Source organism: Chaetodon trifascialis, chromosome 15 (assembly GCF_039877785.1).
Source record: "Chaetodon trifascialis isolate fChaTrf1 chromosome 15, fChaTrf1.hap1, whole genome shotgun sequence".
Taxonomy (NCBI): Eukaryota; Metazoa; Chordata; class Actinopteri; order Chaetodontiformes; family Chaetodontidae; genus Chaetodon; species Chaetodon trifascialis.
The window spans coordinates 495,229-517,399 of record NC_092070.1 but is presented as its reverse complement, the minus strand read 5'-3'; the positions used below and the strand labels follow the sequence as shown (position 1 = coordinate 517,399).

The following is a 22,171-nucleotide window of genomic DNA, read 5'->3' as shown; positions in this document are numbered from 1 at the left end:
CTGTTTGCCTTGGGAGGTCAGATAAGCTAATTTTTGTCTATTCTTCCTTGTAATAAATTGGCTTAACCCAACATTGTCTTTGTCCCATAGGTGAATATGAAGCTGGTCAAGGTGTCTGTGATAATACGTTTGGTTGGAAGTCGATGGGGCAAGAGTTGAGGCCCAATGACGTGACAAAAGATTTAACTCCTTTTCAGCATGGAAACCGTGCTTTAGCATCAAAGGACATGAAGAAATCGCAGGGTAAGCTGTGACAAAGCAATTTCAATTCAAGTTTAAGTACAGCACCAAATCACAACAGAAGTTGTCTCAGGACTCTTTCCATATAGAGCTGGTACAGACCAAACTCTTGTATCTACAAAGACCCAACAATTCCCTCATGAACAAGCACTTGGCGACAGTGGCAGAGAGAGAGAGAGAGAAATGCAATCATAGTAACAGTGGATGTAATAATAGTAGTAGCAGTTGCAGTGGATGTCAGGCAGGGCCATGGCAGGAGATGTAGCTATAATCCACAATCCAGATTCAGCCACTATCCATGGGAACCTGCGAGACGACAAAGCACACAACTCTGGGGAAGAAACAAAGTTAGTAACAGGCCGTGGTAGGACATGAAAGCGTGCAGTTGGAGAGGGAGAGAGCTTGGTGTATCTTTGGAGGCCCCCCGACAGTCTAATCCTGCAGTAGCGTAACTTGGGGCTGGTCCAGGGCAAGCCTGAGCCAACCCTAACTATAAGATTTATCAAAAAGGAAAGTTTTAAGCCTCCTCTTAAATAGAGAGACAGTGTCTGCCTCCCCGACAAACACAGGAAGATGGTTCCACAGGAGAGGAGCTTGATAGCTAAATGCTCTGACTCCTGTTCTGCTTTTGGAGACTTTAGGGACCACAAGTAAGCCTGCATTGTGGGAACACAGTGTTCTAGTGGGGTTATAAGTAGGGTTGGGCAGTAATCCGGTAATAAGGTATCCCGCGGTATCTACAACTAGCAACGGCATCAGTTTCATTACCGTCATTAAAAAAAATGTTGTGCAAGTCCACTCCGTTCAATGTATCTCGTTGAATTTTTACTTGGGGAAAAAGGTGACTGTGCAAAAGTACATGCTAAAAAAACAACCTGAGCAGTTTTACAGATGTTTTAACACAGGTATGTCCAGGCGCTCATTTAGGCGCATCTGGGCAGAGTACCGTTATCTCGTCCAAGCATATGGAGAAACTCCTCTGCTGAAAACACTTTTTCATCCTTTTTTCTGCTTGCTGTTGTTCTTATCTCTCATAAAAGGACAAAATGCAAATAAAACAGTAAAATAGCACTTCAGGCCCATGAGATGGAGTGGTGAAACTAACTGCGTAGTTACGCCGGTCAATAGCTCAGTAAACAACCAGGACCTTCGTGATTGATCTCAAACTAACACAGAGTCATAGGAGGAGACATTAGCAACATTTTTTTTCATGCTGGAATATAACTTTTGACCACAAAACAGCAAAGGTAAGACGTACTTTATGATTTAGCAAAGTTTTTTTCTGCTACTCTTTGGCTGCTAGCTTGCAGAGTTTCCGTCGCACAGTGAGGAGGCAGACATCTTCTTGATCATCGGACTCTGCTTTCATATGATACCATGCCTGTGTGGTTTGCGTGAATTGCGAAATTAGCAGACGCACTAAAGTGGACATAAGCTATTTTCATCTTTTAGTTACATGCACATATAATTTACTTCTGTATGAATTATGTTTTGTTTGGGTGGCAATGCTTGGTAGAGGGTTTTAGCTGAGTTTCTCCTTGTCATTCTGGTATGCTACAAGTTAGGATTAGTGCTTCCTAGCGTGAGCATTGACCGTCTGAACTGCGGGCACGTCATGCTGCCCTGCAAAGTGATTTTTAATTAGTCATGATAATGGAGAAGGTTTGACCGTATCAAAATTTGGATACCGCCCAACTCTAGTAGTAAGATACCATGAGCTCTTAAAGATGGTCCCTGACCATTTATGGCTTTGTAAGTAAGGAGAAGGATTATAAATTCTATTCTAAATTGTACAGGCAGCAGGTGCAGAGTGGCTAATATCGGAGAAATACGATCTCTTTTCCTTGTTTTTGTCAGAATACGAATACGAATCAGCAATGAATGAGCAATTTGGTCAGCCTGATAGTAAGGAATTGCAATAATCCAACCTGGAAGTTATGAATGCATGGACTGGTTTTTCTGCAATGTTTTGAGACAGGATGTGCCTGATTTTTGCAATGTTATGTTGGTGAAAGAATGCAGTCCTTGAAATTTGTTTTAAATGGGAGTGAAGGGATCAAAGATAACTCCCAGATTCTTTACAGTGGTGCTGGAGGCCAGTGCAATGCCATCCATAACTGCTATATCATCAGAAAGTGAGTTTCTAAGGTGTTTAGGGCCTAGTACTATAACTTAAGTTTTGTCTGAGTTTAGAAACAAAAAATTGCAGGTCATCTAGGTCTTTATGTTCATAAGACACGCTTGTAATCTAGGTAACTGATTGATTTAGCTGGGTATCATCTGCAAAGCAATAAAAAAAAAGAAGTTGAGTGTTTCCTGATAATTTACCCTAAAGGAAGCATTAAGGTGAAGAGAATTGGTCCAAGCACAGAACCCTGCGGAATTCAGTAGCTGACTTTAGTGAGCACAGAGGAGTCATCATTAATGTGTACAACCTGAGAATGTGAATTTTAAACCAGCTTAACGCAGCTCCCTTAATGCCACTGAAGTGCTCCAGTTTCTGCAATAGGATACTGTAGGGTTTTGATGTTAATGGACCTCTACAAAACGGATGAGAGCCAGAGGGATTGAAGTGTGGAGCGTGGTGGAAAAATGAGCAGCCTCAGACAAACAGGGTTTTCTTCTCAGAGCTCTGATTCATTTTCTTTAATGGTGACCAAAAACATGTTACAGGAGAAAAAAAACAATAATCTCACGCAAAGATTGGCAGAATACTGTGCAGGGAGGGGTCCAACTGAGCAGGTCACACTAGCTGCAGCCGAGCACCAGCCTACCTCCTCTCACTAAAACAAAGACTCTCCCTCACAAGCTATCCTCATTACTTGATTTGGGCCCATGCCATTATCCATGTGAAGGGGCCCCCCTAGACACAAACTTCTTTAAAATCATACCAATACAGTTTTAATGTTGTCAAATATTACTTTATAAAAAACATAAAGAACTCTAATCTAATACAGGTTAACCAAAAGTACCTAATTTCCACCTTGGTATGACCCAACAAGGTGATAAACAAGGTGATTTGGAATTGCTGGAGTCCTGTGGCTGCATTGTCATGTGTGCACTCCATGAACCCCCCCCCCCCCCCAAGTCAACTTGACAACAGTGTTTTCTTTTTTCTTCACCTTAGTGAGGGGGATACTTTCCAGACCCCTCACAGATACCATGGTAAATGGTGTCGAAGGCAGCACTAAGCTCTAATAAGACTGGCACAGAGACAAGTCCTTTGTCTGGTGCAATTAGAAGGTCGTTTGTAACTTTGACCAGTGCTGTCTCTGTGCTGTGATGCACTGGAAAACCTGACCGGAAATCTTCAAATAAGCTATTGTGTAGAAATTTGCACAGCTCAATGGCTTTCTCAAGAATTTTTGAGAGAAAGGGAAAGTTGATAGGTCTGTAGTTTGCTAAAACCCCTGGATCAAGAGTAGGCTTTTTAAAATGGGTTTTATTACATCTACTTTGAAGGACTGTGGTACGTATCCTGTTGATAGAGACAGATTGAGGTGAAAAACAGTCTAAAACTAAGACAGGTTTAATAACAATTTCTATGGTTTCTTTGTTTGAAATTAAATCAGTACCTGGTGATGGCAGGAGGTGGTGAATTTTGTCTCTGATAGTAAGAACTTTATCATTAAAGAAGTCCCAACTTTTTGAAACTTGTTGGCATCCAATACAAATGAGGATAGAATTTTCAAAAACAGTCAAGTTTCTTAGTTTCAATATTTGATATGTTGTCTTGCTGTTTTCAATTACAATTAAATGTGACGATTCAGTGTTGTGCAAATGAGCACATTCTGTTTCTATTCATGCTTTACACATCTTTTTTGGAAACATGGTTGTACCGTGAGGGCTGCACGGTAGGTAGCAGGTAGTGCGCGTGCCTCACAGCAAGAAGGTCGCCGGTTCGATTCCCGGGTCGGGCCTTTCTGTGTGAAGTTTGCATGTTCTTCCCGTGCATGCGTGGGTTCTCTCCGGGCACTCCGGCTTCCTCCCACAGACCAAAAACATGCTCATTAGGTTAATTGGTGACTCTAAATTGCCCCTAGGTGTGAGTGTGAGTGTGAATGGTTGTGCATATGTGCCCTGCGATTGGCTGGTGACCAGTCCAGGGTGTACCCCGCCTCCTGCCCGTTGACAACTGAGACCCCCGCGACCCCGAAAGGGATAAGCAGCATAGAAAATGGATGGATGGGTTGTACCGTGTAACCAATCTGAGCTAGAACAAGCAGCTAAACTGGGAAGACCTTTGAGTGAGTGAGCAAGATTGGTTGACAGCAGATCATGTAATGCTCATGCTACAACATTGTTGGTAATTTAATAAAACCGTTTGGTGCAGACAGCTGTCCAGCTAACTTTTTAATCTTCCTCATGTTATGGATCGCTGTTTTGGAAAAGACTTTTACTCATTATGTTTGTCCAAGTCCTCTATTTTTAGTAAATCTTTTGATTTGAAAACCAAAACTTAGTTTTAGTGTAGGCTGGAAAGAGGAAATGCTACAATAATATACATAATGGTAAAAGTTACCATATGACTTCCGGTATGGCGGCGACCTGAGTGGACGTGTGTTAACCTGCTCCGCTACCTTGTTAGCTGAATCCTTCTAAAATATTGTGTTTGAGTTGGGGAAACACCTCCTCACCGGTGGATAAGCTTAAGGGAATGCCTGGGTCACAGAAAAAAGTCAGTCAAGTGCGAAATAAAACTCTTCAAGCTAAACTGCCGGACTTTACTCGATCCAGTACTAGCAAGAAATCCTCGGCTAACACCGAAGCCATGGACTCCGACGAGGCTAATGCTAGCGCAACTCCGGAGGAAAAAAACACCGGATACAAGCAACGATATGGTGGCGAGAGAGTCTAGTCCCATGTCGGCTACCATTCTGACTGCTATTAACGACATGAAAACAGAGTTCTCCACCAGGTTTGACGGAATTTTGTCCGCTATTGAAAGTGTCAGGAAAGACATCACTGACTGTGCAGAGCGGGTCACGGAGGCAGAAACAAGGATTTTGACAACTGAAGACAACGTCACCTCGCTCCAAACAAAAGTTCAAGTCTTAGAAAACAAAAATAAAGACTTGGAGGAGAAACTACTGGATTTGGAGACAAGATCAAGGCGCTCCAACCCGAGGATTGTCAATTTACTAGAGGGAGCTGAGGGTGAAGACACTTGTGCCTTTTTGGAGAATTGGCTTCCAGACGTATTGGACCTGCCGCTGGGGAGCACAAAACTAATGGTGGAGAGACCTCACAGAATCGGGCCAAGAGCACACAACAGCTCCTCGCCCCGAATGCTGATAATGAAGTTTTTGAACTTCAGAGATAAAGAATTGGTGACGAGAGCAGCCAAGACAAAAAGAGAAGTACGATACAAGAACCAGACAGTGTGGTTTTACCAGGACATCGCGGCAGGTGTTCACAAGAAGCAGAAAGAGTTCGACGAGGTGAGGTGACAGCTCTGTCTAATGGGTCTCCGGTACGGCATCATCCCTCCGGCCCGACTGATAGTGACTTATAAGGAACGGTCTCTCATCTTTAACAACCACGTCGAGGCGGAAGACTTCATCAAGCGCATCAGGTCAGATGAGAGACTGGACTGAATATTACAAACGATCCAGAGTGTCGGGATTTACGAAGCAGAAGGTAGCAGTTGATGCAGAGAGGACAAAAAATAAGAAGCCGAGTTGGTACAAATTAGAATGTTAAAGTTTACTCCTGTGGTCAATAGTGTTTATTACATTATGTCTATGGTGCTTACTCAGAGCTTACAGTAATTGTTAAAGTTATGACTCCCTCCACTCCTACTCCATGACTAACTTAAAGCTCTCGAGATATTTATTTTTTTCTTTGTCTACAAACGAGTTAAGAGGCAGAATGTATCTTTGCGGCATCTGTCACTTTGTTAATTTAGAATTAAGGAGGGTTATACTAACGCAATTCTTTTTGGTTCAGTTTTTTCTGAGAATAACATAATGACTTCTGAATGTGAAGATTTAACCTATAATATGAGGAGTGTGTTTATGTAAGACAAATGTTGATTGTTTAATTATGGTAGCACAGGAGTGTATGGTTAGTGTTATAGTTAGGCGTTTGTTGGTAGCTATCTGGAAGTTTTAGGTTTACAGAGGAAGGACATTCAGGCTAAGGGTCCTGAAGATGGGCGATGTTTTGGGTATCGGTATAGTGTTTATTGGTTGTGTTATTTATGTTTGGTTTTTGTTTCTTTCTTTTTTACTTTTTACTTTTTACAATCACCTTAAAAGAGGGGAATATAACTATAAAAAATATACAAAATGTCTAGTGAGATAAAAAATAAAATTACTTCTTGGAACTGCAGGGGGCTACGAAAACTTAAGAGAGTAAAACAAGTAATGAACAGGATGAAATCAATGCAGTCAAATACTGTGTTTTTTCAGGAAACACACCTGATGTACAATGATGATTTGAAAATTAGGAGGAGGTGGAGAGGCAAGGTCTTCTCTGCAGCTTGTAGAGTCTCACATTCGTAGTAGGGCAACTATACAACAATTCATGAAAGAATTGAAGTTAATAGACATCTGAAGGGAGGAAAACCCAAATGATTTAAAGTTTTCGTGTTACTCTGCGGTTCATAAGTCATATTCTAGAATTGATTTATTTCTGATATCTGCAGAGCTAAGACATAAAATCAAGGAATGCTTTTACGGTGCTATCCTAATTTCGGACCATGCTCCCAGTTCATTGGTATATCAGGACTCAAAGCTAGTCAAAGATGCTAAGATTTGGCGTTGCAAACAAAAATGGTTGACAGACCCTGGATTTGTCTCTTTTTTGGACGAACAAATTAGTTTCTATTTTGAGACCAATACTACAGAAACCTCAGCAAGCATGAGATGGGAAGCCTTTAAGGCCTTTATTAGGGGCCAAATAATAAGCATTACTAGCCATAAAGCAAAGTTGACTTTCCAAAAGGCAAAAAATTTAGAGACAAAAATAAAGCAAAGAGAAAATGAGTACTATCAAACAGGGTCCCCAGAATCTCATCAAAATCTACTGTTGCTTAGAGCACAATGCAACGAATTATCTGCATCAAAAGCGATGGCCAGTCTGCTGCGACTTAAACAGTCCTTCTACAATCAGGGTGAAAAACCTGGGAAAGTGCTTGCATGGCATCTGAAGCAGCTACAGAACGAAAGAGCTATTACCTCGTTGCAGAGTGAGCAAGGAGAAAACATTGTGGATCCAACTGAAATAAACGATTCCTTCAGGAAATTTTATGAAAACCTTTATAGTTCAGAAATAACTAATGAAAATCCTGAGCTAAAAGTGTTTTTAGACAGCATAAATATACCCATTGTGCCAGAAAACCTTAGGACTAATTTGGAGAAAGATATCACAGTAGAGGAACTATCTGCCGCAATTGATAGTATTAAGGCAGGAAAAACTCCTGGACCCGATTGTCTCCCAATTGAAATATATAAAAAATTAAAAATAAATTGCTCACTCCAATTTTAGAAATGTTTAGAGAGTCCTTCCAAAATGGTACATTGCCATCATCTCTAAGAGGAGCATTAATTACTCTACTTCCGAAGGCAGGTAAACCGAATAATAAATGCGAAAATTCGAGACCTATCAGTCTGCTAAATGCTGATTTGAAAATTCTTTGTAAGATTTTAGCAAAAAGAATTGAAGGAATAATACCCAAGATAATTGGGAAAGATCAGAATGGGTTCATCTGTGGCAGACAAGGCTTTCATAATGTCAGAAGGATTTTGAATATTATTTATGACCAGAAAGGGGCCCGAGATACTGCGTTACTGTCACTTGATGCTGAAAAAGCATTTGACAGAGTTGAATGGTCTTATCTATTTGAGATTCTGGGGCGCTTTGGTTTAGGAGAGAATTTTTGTAATTGGATAAGATTACTTTATAGGGAACCATATGCACAAATTTTGACTAATAGTAATTTATCAAAAACTATATATATAAATCGAGGATGCAGACAAGGGGACCCTTTGTCCCCGTTGTTGTTTATTATGGTAATCGAGCCTTTGGCGATTGCAATGAGGTCACATGGTTGCATTTCTGGGATAACCATAGGTCAGACAGAGCATCGTTTAGCATTATATGCTGATGACATAATTGTTTTTCTCAAAAATACCAACAAATCCATCCCGGCCTTGCTAGACTTGATTAGACAGTTTGGCAAGATCTCAGGTTATAAGATTAATAAGTCTAAAACATCCATTATGTTATTAAACCACGTAGATAGGGAAAATCCAACTAGTGTAGTTGCTCAATTTAAGGTGGTTAACTGCTTCACTTATTTAGGCATTCAAATTGTTCCATTGCTTAATAATATCATAGAAACTAATTATAAACCAGTTATACAAGAGGTTTCAAATTCTTTAGATAGATGGGCTGCTTTACCAATGTCATTAATGGGGAAAATCAATACTCTCAAAATGTAAGAACTTCCCAAACTATTATATTTATTTCAAAATTTACCTCTACCACCACCAAGCAATTTATTTTCTCAGCTGAAAACGCTTTTCATCAAGTTCTTATGGAACTCTTATGCGCCTTTCATTGCTGTACTTGCGGTATGACAGAGGAGGGCTTAAATGCCCAAACCCATTTTGGTACTACTGGGCTGCGCAATTGAGAACTCTGATGTTCTATTACTCAGAGGAGAATGTGCCACTGTGGAGAGAGATGGAAGGTTATACACTGAAGCTGCCTTTGCCCATTTACCTGTACTCAGCGAATTAAAAATACTTAACTTAAAAATATCACTAAGAATCCTATGGTTAAAAATATGATTAGTGTGTGGCAACAAGTTCAGAAATATCTCAAAGAATCCGACTCACTCTCATTATTCAGTCCGATATGGGGAAATGACCGTTTCCCCCCGGGAGGAGGTGAGGGAGGATTTAAACTTTGGGCTGTACAGGGGCTACAAAAAATAGGAGATCTTTATAGTCCTGATGATAAACATCTGATGTCCTTTGATGAAATTGCTGCCAAGCACAACATAGCCAGTTCTTTCGTTATCTACAATTGAGAGATTTTATTAGATCACAACAAAATCAGTCCTTGTCCATCCTGGTGTTTAAAGGATGGACGAGAGGAGGCATACAGAGCAGTGGTTGACAATTTTGTGGAATGGTCTGGTCGAAATCACCTGCTACTTAATGTTGCCAAGATCAAGGAGATGGTTATTGATTTCAGAAGGAACAGGACGACCACACAACCACTGTGCGTTCTGGGGGAGAAAGCTAGACATTCTTCAGTAGGTGGTAGAGAGGAGGACACTGGACAGACTGTTATCCACCATGGATAACCCTGAGGTTCCTCTTCGCCACCTCGTGGACAGACAGCAGAGCTCCTTCTCCAGCAGACTGCTCTAGCTCTGCTTTCACAAGATCCGCTTCAGGAAATCATTCCTGCCATGAGCTATCACACTTTACAACAATTAATCCACCAACCTCACAAACCCCAATATTTTACTTTTTATCTGCACTACTGCAATATTGCATATATTATTACACACTGCTTATTGTTTACACTCATTTATCATCCGAAACTGCACACATTTTTTGATTTAAATATCTGTTTATAATCTTACTTATAATTTGTTTTTGTTATATTATTTTAATATTATATAATGTGTAATATACTTTATAATACACATTATATACAGTGCTTAAAAATTATTAGACCACCTGTCATTAAAAAAATATTATTATTAGTATTATTTCAGAAACCTTTCAAAAATTTGTTTAAAACTAAAAATGTTACTGTTATTTATTTGGCAAACAACAAACTGAAACAACTAAGTAGTCTTTTTCACACATAATAACCAAAAAAATATTTTGTATGGCCTTGATAACAGCTTGCATTCTTGCTGGCATTGTTTTTATGTAAATCTGGACTTTGACTTGGCCAGTCCATCAGTTCCAGTACTCCAGATTCCTTTTTCTTGGTCAAATGCTCTCTGCACAGCTTTAAAGTATACTTGGGGTCATTGTCTTATTGCTATATGAACCCATGCCTAATCAGATTTGGTCCAGAAGGGATTCCATGATGCACTAAGATGTTGTGGTAGACGGTCTTGTTCGTGATACCGTCGATTTTCACCCACGCCACAAATGGAACCCCATACCATAATGGAATCTCCACCGTGTTTCACTGTGGGTGCAATGCATCTGGCATCAAAACGTTCTCCAGCTTTTCTGGGGACATAAACACGACGATGCCGACCGTAGAGTTCAAACTTGGACTCGTCCGTACAGAGTACCTTCTTTCGGTCATCAACAGTCCAGTGTTTGTGCTCTCTGGCAAATCTGAGGCATTTCTGGATGTTTGCAGGCCTCAATAATGGCTTCTTAGCAGTTATTCTTCCCTTTAGGCCTTGTTTCGTCAGTCATCTGCTTATGGTCATTCTGTATACTTTCTCACACTCTGATCTAGAAGCATTCATCTCTGCTTGAAGATCAGCAGTGGTCTTTCTTCTGTCTCTAGTACTACTAATCTTGAGGTCTCTGACATCAGTTCAGTTAACTTTTGTATTCTGCTTCTTCCTTGGTGTTTTTTGTAAGTACCAGTCTTGGCAATTGACTCCAAAGCATACTTGACCACACTGTGAGAGCACTTTATGTCTTTCCCCATTTGTCTCAGAGACCATCCAGCATCATGAAGTGCTTTAATGCGCACTCTTTCATTTTCAGTGAGCTCTCCGTGTTTTACCATTTTGAACAGGAATGAGGAATTTCAAACTGAATTCACCTTTTTATACCCAAATTTGAGCTGGCTCACTGGGTTTCTCTCAGAAGTCAGAAATTAATCAAGCATAACATTCAACCACTAAAACAAATTTTTCTGTTCAGGAATGCAAGTAAATAACTATATTAATCAAGAAATAATAATGTGCTTTTCTATTCAGTTTTTTTGTAAATCCATAAATTTGAAAATTCATGGATGACAATAATAATTATATTTTGGCATTAAAAATATCATTTTGGTTAAAGACCTTCGACATATTGGTGTATTGACCATTACAGAAAAATAAAAAATGATTTTGGTAATTACCAATGCTGTTAATTTAGGGCAGCTGTGGCATAAACCTTACTTTGGGTGGTGGTCTAATAAATTTGTTAAGCACTGTAACTATATATCTTGTTGAGTTAAATTCACTGCTGTTATTCCTGTCTATTTTTTTTGTTACTTTTCTCTTACTTTTTAAACAATTCTTGTATACATTTTGTGTTTGTCTGTTTGCCACTGCAACAAAATAATTTCGCAAATTGGGATCAATAAAGAAGCGGTCTCAAGTCTAACTGAAATCCCATTGAAAATATGTGGGGCAAGCTAAAGAGGAATGTCCATGCCAGAAGGCCATCAAATCTGGAGGAGCTTGAGAGATTTGCCAAAGAAGAATGGACTAGGATTCCTCAAAAGAAGTGTCAGAGACTTTTTGAAAACTACAACAAATGAGTGTGGGCTTTTATCTAGCAAAAAGGATGCACAATTGACTATTAGGATACGGGGGTTTTTTTGTGGAATATTTTCATTTCTGTGTGCAAACTAAAGTAATGTAATGTAAAGCATCCAAAATAAAACTAGGATGTCTAAAAATGTGTTGCTCTGTTTAAAAGCACTTGGGAAATATTTTTAAAACAATGACATTTTTGTAGGGGGGCTAATAATTTTGTCCTCAACTGTATGTCTGCCATTCTCTGAAAACATCATGCAAAGGATCCCTACAGAGATATCTTTTCTTAAAGATAAAGAATCTTTTGTTTAACCAGAAAGTTGCTGTGTCACTCTTACCAATGCCACCAGACTCCATTTACAGAAACAGTAATATTATCATCATAAAACAGCCTCATGTAAACAAAATAAAACTCACCCAAACCTTTTTGGTATCTTTCCACTGTCTTTCAACAGTCACCATGAACTTTGGTTGAAATAAACTCTTAATTCACCAAATCAGGAGATCAGTGAGAAAGAGCATGGCCACCAGAGAAACAGTTGGGGACAACAGTTGTTGCATTTAATCTGCTGATGCAGTGTGTTGGAAAATTACAAAATTGTCTTAAGGTTGTGCTCAGAGTAACAAACAAATGTGTGTGACATAATAGATTAACTGTAAATACAAGCTGAGAACCAGTGAGTAACCACTGCCAGTATCAACTAGCAATATGGCAATATCAACTGTAAGTCATGGAGTAAGACTATTTGTATGTTGTTACTTACATTGTGGTGCTTTTGCAGACAGAGGGATGGCTCACTCAGAGGAGTCTCGCCTGGCCAACCTCCTGCGCCGAGTCTCCAGGGAAGATGATCGCGACCGCAGGCTTGTCACCCTGAAACAGCTGAAGGAATTCATCAGCCACGGCGAGAGCAAAGTGGTTAGTGAGATTGTGTAGAGATTACCATACTGTTTGCTTCTAGCAAGCCCTCTTCATTATATCTCTGCATTTGAAGGACCAGTGTGTAGGATTTAGTGACATCAAGCGGTGAGGTAACATATTGTAACGAACTGAGTACTCCTCACCCTCCCCTCCCAAGTGTGTAGGAGAACCTACGGTGGCTGCTAAAACCTGCAAAACGTCCTTTAGAGCCAGTGTTTGGTTTGTAGGTTCTAGGCTACTGAAGAAACACAGTGGTGTGACATGGCAGACTCTGTGGAAGAGAATCTGCTCCCTCTGTAGATATGAAGAGCTCATTGAGAAAATGTACACAAAATGATTTTTATTTTCAGGTGATTATACACCAATGAAAACATAATTGTGATTATATTCCATTTCTGTCAATAGATCCCCCCTAAATCCTACACAGTGGACCTTTTAAATGTTACTCTTGAAGACAGTTGTTTTGAGATAAAGCTAAAAGTAAAATAACTTTTAGTCTCACAAACATGGCTTTATCCTGGGTCACTCAGTGTTTCCTCTAGGATTTTTTTCAGCAGCAGGGGCAGGCTCTCCGGGGAGCCATGGCGGCGTTTTAACAAATGACACTTGATTGCAGATTTTACTTTTACAACCTATTTATTGAATGGCCAGTTGAAAATTGCTTTTTAAAGGCTGAATGAAATAAAAAATGCTTATGCTGCCAACATATGCAGCAGAACATTCCTATAGGAGTAAAGTGGCATTATTGATCATTGCTCTTACAATGGAAATACACTGAATTTATTTATTATTTTATTTTTTATTTATTTAACAGGAATATTGACATGTATATTATGCAAAAAAATAAGAAAGGAAAAAAAGGTTCATCAACACTCACCATTATCAGTGTGGTAGAGCAATGAGTGGAGTTTTTTTCAACCCATTTAGGGTCCCAGCCTGATAGCCTGTGCTTCCCTTTAGGTTTTTCTCCTCTACTCTCATCTCTCTCTCCTGCACAATCACTTTGCTATCCTGCTCCTTCACTCGGCTCTCCCCCAGCTGTACTCTGCTCTTCTTCACTTTGCTCCACTGCTCTTTCTTGTCTAATGTTACTTGACTCATATGATTACATAAAACATTAATGTTAGATAATTTACACTCACATCGCATCTGATTACAAGTGTGGACACAATTTTTTACCTAACCATCATCATTTATGAGTCAGTAAAAGGCTAATGATACCTGACTAGTGGTTCGGCTCGACTCTCATAAAAGAGCCGGCTCTTTTGGCTCCCAAGTGGCTCCTCAGATTTTTTGTTGCTTAAATTAATTTATTACCAAAATAATGTAAAATTATAGATAGATATTAGCTTAATGCTATCAATTAGTTTACTCACGTTAGTGACACTGAGTTGGCACTGTGCCCAATTAACCTAAGCTACTGATATGTTACATAATGTTAGCTTCCAACAATATTTTGCGAATGTCTATTTAACGTGTAAAATCTATTAGGAGTTATCTTAAGCTAATAAGTCTGCCTTTTCTCTGATAAGTGGCTGCCTTATTTTCCAAGACGACACTCCTCTGACTCTCTGACCTGGTGTCTGGGTGCTTTATGTGATGTCACTTTCAAGGCCATGCGCTCACGAATAATTAACATTGGACTCTGCTGTGAAGGTGGAGACATGCAGAGGTGGTGTATTCGCAACAATAAAAAAAAATAAATAAATAAAAATTTGAAGGAGCGGCAGCTCGGAGTTAGGAATGGCGGCCTGCCACTCCTAAGTAAATGTAAAGGAAACACTGGTCACTGTTTGCCTTACTTATTGCCTGTGTTCTCCATTGACAGATTCTCAATTGTGCACTGTGATTACACAGTTGTTATTGTAATAGACATCTTGTAGTTTTATATCAGTCTATTATATCTGTCACTAATTGCCAAAACATGCACAACTGCACTGACTTTTTTTATGTTGACTTAGTGCTTGGGTATGCTGGATTTGAAATTTAGCAGTTATTATAATTGGTGAATCTTAACTTGGATTTGATCAGATTATAGCTATTTTTGTACATAGTCATTCAGTTTTAGGGTATAGGCATGAATGGTGATTATGGTACATGCTGATGTGGCGGCCAGTAGCTCCCATAAGCTTTGCTTTTTTTACAATTTGTTATATTTTCACCTTTATCACATAAGCATGCATTGCCTATGACAGAAATACACAGCATCAGAAAAGGAAATGCAGGGATTGGATTGAGTGCAACGACACTTGAGATGATCACTGCCAACAACATCTTCTGACCACCCAGCTGGACCAACCGCTACCAAAGGCAGTGTGACTGCTCCTAGAAGAGTGCCATGATAAGTGCTAAGCGAACCAATTTTTGACCAAGGCTGTTCACAGTCCACTAATTTCTGGTTGCAGAAAAATAGCTGGATGAAATAAGACCCAGGCTAACTCCGCAATGGAAAATGAAAAATCACACAGCAGAAATAAATGCAACAGCAGTCAGTCATTCTGTCATGTTTGGCTTGTAGGCCAAGTACACAAACATTTCCTACCGTACAGCATTTTTTGAGCTACTGGTGAAGAATGTGGATGTCCTCTAGAAAAGAGGGAAAACAAGTGGAACCAAGGGGCACAAACTCTGGTCTGTCTGCCTCTCCTCTCTCTGTCACTGTCTGTTCCTCACACAGTGGGTAACAGTGTAACTTCAGAACAGAGCCCACACCAGAGGGTTTGAAAAACACTTATGTTTTACAGGTTTTTGCTGTTTGGATTTATTTGTAAAACAGAATATGTTTTACTGGAGTCAAGGACAACAATACCAAGTATGCATGAGTACAATGAAAGACAGACGGTATGATAAACTTGTTGTTGAAGCAAAACAAAACTTGCGGAAATGTATTGTCTGCATCCATTCGGCCTGCAGTTGCCCCACTTAATCCACCCCTGGGTTGTTGATACATGGCAATACTCTTTGCTAAGTGCTTAAAGTAAACTGGCATTATCCTCCAAAACTCAAGAAATTGTGGTCCAAAAAAGTAACGTGAGTTAACTCACTGACTGGAAATCCTCAAATATACTATTGTTATCGAAAGTTACACAGCTGATTAGCAACTGTTTCTCAATAATTTTTGAGAGAAAGGGGGGGTTACAGTTGCAATCAAAATTATTCAATCCCCATGGCATATTAGGCTTATTGGCAAAATGTACAATTTTTTTTTTTAGCGAAGTAGACATTAGCAGTTGAAATAGTTTAATAAAACTAATACAACCATGGTTTTTATCCAAATTCAACACAAAATACTACTTTTAATCACTACTGCAGTCTCAAAATTATTCAATTCAAAATTATTCCCTCTGTCTCAAGCACACCTGATGCAGCAAATCAAAATTACCCAAGCCTCTGTTTCAAGCAGTTAGTCCAACTAATCAGGGGTTTCATTAGTTCAGGTGTGCTTGAGACAGAACACATAAATACCTGGACTGGCTAAGAGTTTGTTGAGATTGACGTTTGATTGCATGTTAGAACTATGGAAAAGTCAAAAGAATTGTAAAATACCAGGGCACCAACCTTTCTATTGACTATGTCTTGTAATGCTGATGTAATGCCAATGAATGAACCAACAGTAGACCAGTCTGATAATCTGAAGCGTAAACTCTCGATACAGGGATTGTTTATACCCAGCTCAAAAGGACACCGTCTGACCACAACTTGAATGAAAAGTCTTATTTATTAAACACAATTATGAATAATGAATGAGTCATGAATAGTACGACAGAAGATATGGATGGTATGACGTGACACAACTGCAGAGAGAAACTTTTGGCAAAACAATGGCATAATGAGTTTGGTGATAGTGAGAAGTAGTTTTAAGGGAAAAATGGGGACACAAATGTGAAGTTAATTTCTTGAATTAATGGTTGAGAGAATTTAAGCAAACTGACAGTATTGTAACCTCACGGACCAACTCTTATTCAGACCCGCTTAAGCATGCCTACTTTGCCAGCGATGCTCCTGTAGATGTCTGCTCCAAACTGACACAAAGGGCTCCAAGCTATCGTCCATGACCCCGATCTGCGCTGCAGTCTGCCGGACGAATCAAGCAAACCACGGTTGAGAGCAGATGTTGGACAGGGATGTTTCAGGAGCTGAAGATCTCCGGTGTCGGTTGCAGACGAGGAACAGCTTCTGATGGTTATTTAACCTGAACCAACGGGTCAGCAGCTGGCTGCAGGTCTTTGGTTGAGTTGGCGACCCTATGGCAAGACTTTACATTAATAACAATAAGATTGAAAGTCTTTTCGATGGTCGGTCAAAAATGTCTCCAAAATGATCATTACGTGACTAGAATTTAACTAATAAAAAATAATAAAATGACAGCATTCAACAATAAACATAATAACATTTCCTAATACTCATCCTAATAAACATGATGACTAAGGGTATAACTAACTTAATATGACAAATAAATGAAGAAAGGCAGGCTATATTTGCCGAAATGATTATTGCTATTATGGTTACTATTAATAACTGTCTCTTGTCAAGCATATTCAACTTAACCGCTACGAACCTCTAAATGGCAGTATGGTTCCATGGTAGAAATTCAGAGAAACTTTTTAGGAGAGTTAAAAGTTAAAAGTTGTCATTTTATAAGTTGTCATTTTATAATTTAGAAACACCAAACAAGCACTGATATCACACCGATTAGGGGCTTAGTAATGTAAAAACATCCAAAATTAAATCAAACATAGAGATCTTGTTATCCTGGGGTTATAGAAAAAAGGCACACAGACATATAAAACAGTTTGCTTCAGGAATGTCTAATTTACAACCCATCAGCCTTATCTGATTTTGTAGGTTCCTCTGGGACCTGGCACTTTTCATTCAGATGGTTTTACTGTCCTTATCTCTCATGGGGCTATCAAGAAAGAATCAGCATCTCCATGAGAAACATCCTGGGTGAAAGGTAACCTTTGAAGTGGAGGTATCTGTGACTCTTGTTCCCCCGTCTCTCTCCAAAATCACACCTCCCTGTGAACATTCCAAATGGTCAGTAACTCTTAAAAGTTAGGCTGTTTTACAACTCCATTTCTCCTGAAGGAATGAGAAAAAGGGGAGAAAGAAGGAACAAGGAAAAGGATACAAAAAGACAACAAAAGCTCTGAATGTTCCTAGAGATACAGTTGGAAGCATAGCTCGCAAGTTCAAAGTTAAAGGAACAGTGGTTACACTACCTGGATGTGGCAGAAAGAGGGAACTTTCAGTGGCTGCCACCAGATTCCTGAGGAGGCAAGTGGTCAAAAACCCTTGAGTGACTGCAAAACATCTGCAGCATGACTTGTTGGCAGCAGGCACTGAGGTTTCAGTTTACACATAAAAGCGCATACTAAACACTGAAGGGCTCCATGCCCGGACTCCAAGATGTACACCACTACTGACCCAACAGCACAAGAAAAGTCAGCTCCAGTATGCTCAAAACCATATAAATAAGGCACAGAGTTTTGGAATTCTGTTCTGTGGAGCGATGAAACAAAACTGGAATATTTCGGGCCTATGGAAAAGCAGTATGTCTGGAGAAGGAATGAAGCATATGCTGTAAAGAACATCCTGCCTACCGTGAAGCATGGCAGTGGCTCAGTGATGCTCTGGGGCTGCTTTGCTGCCTCTGGCACTGGAAACCTGCAGCATGTGGAGGGCACAATGGATTCAGTCAAGTATCAGAAAATCTAATGAAAAAATTTCATGCTGTCTGTGAGGAAGCTGAAGCTCGGGCATCAATGGACCTTCCAACGGGACAGTGATACCAAGCATACCTCAAAGTCCACCAAGGCTTGGAAGAAGAAATGGAAGATTCTTGAGTGGCCATCACAGTCACCTGTCTTGAACCCCATAGAAAATCTCTGGTGGGATTCGCAGAAGGCAGTAGCAAAACGCACACCGAAGAATATTACTGAACTGCAGGCCATTGCCCATGAGGAATGGGCTAAGATTCCTCAGGAACACTGTCAGAAGCTGGTATCTGGCTATGCATCACGTTTGCAGCAGGTCATCAGCAAAAGGGTGCTCTACTAAGTATTGCAGATGCTTGTCATGAAGGGGTTGAATAATTTTGAGACTGCAGCAGTTATTTAAAGTAGTATTTTGTGTTGAATTTGGATCAAAGCCTTGTAATGTTAGTTTCATTGAACTACTTAAACAGTTCTTGTGTAGTTTGTTTATTGCAAACAGCTGAGAAATTGTATATAGGCCAATAAACCTAATATGCAATGGGGGTTGAATAATTTTGATTGTATTTGTAGATATAGGTCTATAGTTGGCTAAAACCCCTGGATCAAGAGTAAGCTTTTTAAGAAGTTTTATTACAGCTACTTGAAGGACACAAACACGTAGGAATTATTTGAACTGTACATTGAACTGAACATCATATGTCTTTTTATGACAATTACCCACAAGTGTGTGGGAGTGTGCTCACCTGTGTGTGTGTGCAAATGTCTGCGCACGTGTGTGTGCACGCACACAGAGAACTCTGACGTGTGATACAGAGAGCAAAGGAGAATTGTAAACGGACACCCATGTAGAGACAGAAATGACATGCCATCATGTCAATAAGATATATAACATAAGGCTATTTAGTTTGTCTAATAAAAGGACAAGGTATAGACCTGTTCTACAGGAAAGGTATCCAAAAATGACTTCCGTTGTGACCAGGCACTATATAGAAAATACAATTACCTTGACCTTCAAGGGATGGGGGGTGCTGTGGTGCTGTTGTGTTTGAGGGGTATACCACAGAGCTAACCTCCCCTGTATTTTAATCTTCTTTTTTAGATGGGTTTAGATGAGTCAAATGTGATATGCAATAAACCTGTAGCACTATCAGCCAGGTAGTCAATTTGGGAGGGACTAAAGGTAGCATAAGAGTCCTCTGCTGTTGAGATCATATCCTTAAATTTGGCTACAGCACAATCAGACAGTAATCTGGAATAGGAATTTTCTTTCTGATGGAAGGTACAAAAATTCAGAATAAGGACCAGGGAAGTTGTACACTATAACAAATACGACTGTCTGCACTGTTTTCCAGGTTTGATATGTAAGACTAAGAACAAGGTGGTCAAATGAGTTGTAATTGAGTTTAGGTTTTTGGTTGACTAATAGGCTTGTAATTAATAGGCTAGTAAGTTGGAGCTGTTCGTGGTGAGGGTTGGGCTCTGCCAAGGCTGCCCTTTGCTGCTCCTCTGCGCCAAGAGGAACCAGTTGAGGTGGTTCACGCATCTGGGGAGGATGCCTCCTGGACGTCTCCCTAGGGAGGTGTTCCAGGCATGCCTGGCAGAGAGGAGATCTCAGGGCCGCTGGAGGGATTATGGCTTGGGATGCCTCAGCAGGAGCTGGTGGAAGTGGCTGGGGAGAGGGCTGTCGGGGCTTCCTTGCTGAGGCTGCGACCCGGAAGAATGGAAGACGATGAGTATGCGTATGGGAGTAAGAGGCTTGAGTCAAAAATGGCTGCAACTCCACCTCCTCTGCCACTGCCTGGAGGAATGTGAGTATTAATATTGCTAGGAGGAGTATTTTCATTTAGGCTAACATGCTCTTCATGACACAGCCAGGTTTCAGTAAGACAAAATACATCCAATATTATGGTCTGAACATAACTCATTTGCTAGTACAGCTTTACAGGACAGAGATCTGATGTGAAGGAGTCCACATTTAGTTATCCTATCTTGTTGTACTATTGCAGCGGTTGTTTTAATTTTTATTAGGTTTTTAAGGATAACTCCTTCTGTTTACTTTTGGTTAAATTAGTTTACATGGTCGGGGGTAGACACAGTCTCTACGTTAATAAACTAAAGTTTAACTGATAAATCCGCTGGTTTCCTCAGGCTTGAGTGATTGCCAGGATACTCTTCAAACTGGAAGGGTTATCACGTTGTGATAATATCAATATGATATTTTATGATAATATGGTCAAAATAGATGGAAAAAACTATGGTGGTGATATTTTTTTTGCCATATCTCCAAGCTCTCCTTGGTACAAGAGTATAGTGTGGGCCAAAGGAGAACCCATTTAAGACCTCCTCCAATTAAATTCAAGTCTTAAACTTGTTAGCATGTCCATATAATGTTTTTCTATATGCTATAAGACACGTCTTGAGTGAAATAAGTAGTCAACTGCAGGGCTGAATATTTGCAGTATGCCAATGACAGTGAAGCGGCTGGGATGAGGATCAACACCTCTAAATCTGAGGCCATGGTTCTCAGCAGGAAACCGATGGATTGCCTACTCCAGGTAGGGAATGAGTCCTTGCCCCAAGTGAAGGAGTTTAAGTACCTCTGGGTCATGTTCACGAGTGAGGGGACAATGGAACGTGAGATTGGTCGGAGAATCGGAGCAGTGGGGGCGGTGTTGCGTTTGCTCTTCCGCACCGTTGTGACGAAAAGAGAGCTGAGCCAGAAGGCAAAGCTCTCGATCTACAGTCTTCATTCCAACTCTCACCTGTGGTCATGAGGGCTGGATCATGACCGAAAGAACTAGATCGCAGGTACAAGCGGCCGAAATGGGTTTCCTCAGGAGGGTGGCTGGCGTTTCCCTTAGAGATAGGGTGAGAAGCTCAGTCATCCGTGAGGGACTCGGAGTAGAGCTGCTGCTCCTTTGCGTTGAAAGGAGCCAGTTGAGGTGGTTTGGGCATCTGGTAAGGATGCCCCCTGGGCGCCTCCCCAGGGAGGTGTTCCAGGCACGTCCAGCTGGGAGGAGACCACGGGGAAGACCCAGGACTAGGTGGAGAGATTATATCTCCACACTGGCCTGGGAATGCCTCGGGATCCCCCAGTCAGAGCTGGTTAATGTGGCCCAGGAAAGGGAAGTTTGAGGTCCCCTGCTGAAGCTGTTGCCCCTGCGACCCGACCCCGGATAAGCGGTTGAAGATGAGGACCAATGACAGTCTCAAAAACAGATACAGACAGCCAGGCTTTCATACATCACACACCTTAGGAACCAAGGTGTGAGGTGGTGTTTTTCAAGGAGTGTCAGAGGACAAGCCAGGTGTAGCTAGTATTGATACTTTGCAGGCTAAGATTCAGCATACTCCTAACTGTTGAGAAGAGATCCTTCAATAACCAAAGGATGTTAAAATTGTAGACAGAGAAAATGTTAGCAGTAGACATTTTTTTGCTACTCCATCCAAGGGACACAGCAAATACAAAGCAACTTGTTGATCAATCAGTCATATTTTTTCCTTGTTTTCTCCATGAATTGTTCCTAACAAATCTGCAGTATGCTCGATAATATCAGCCAATATTAGCCTGCCAAGTTACATGAAGAATGATTGAATTTTCAAAATGAACAACCCTGTACACTCTCTCATACATATACACATATATCAACAATAAATGCAGTTAAAATGGACAAAAACAAACCATTTAACTATGTGACAAACATCAAGTTTACATCACTTTATTCAAAGTGTCTGATAACAGTATGGAAAGGCTCCCTACAGAGATGCCTTTTTGTTAAAGAATGAGATCCTTTTTGTTTAACCAGAAACAGCCGCTATTTT

The 22,171-nt window shown here is 40.3% G+C and overlaps 1 protein-coding gene across 2 annotated transcripts in view; it reads left to right on the top strand.

Moving 5' to 3' along the window:
* smg1 (SMG1 nonsense mediated mRNA decay associated PI3K related kinase) overlaps positions 1-22,171 on the top strand; it is a 144,463-nt gene that overhangs the window by 6,612 nt on the left and 115,680 nt on the right. For both annotated transcript variants that reach the window (XM_070980185.1, XM_070980186.1), the window contains exons 3-4: positions 91-243; positions 12,493-12,629. In XM_070980185.1, the coding sequence (XP_070836286.1) occupies positions 91-243; positions 12,493-12,629 (290 nt within the window). The remainder of the gene's footprint in view (positions 1-90; positions 244-12,492; positions 12,630-22,171) is intronic.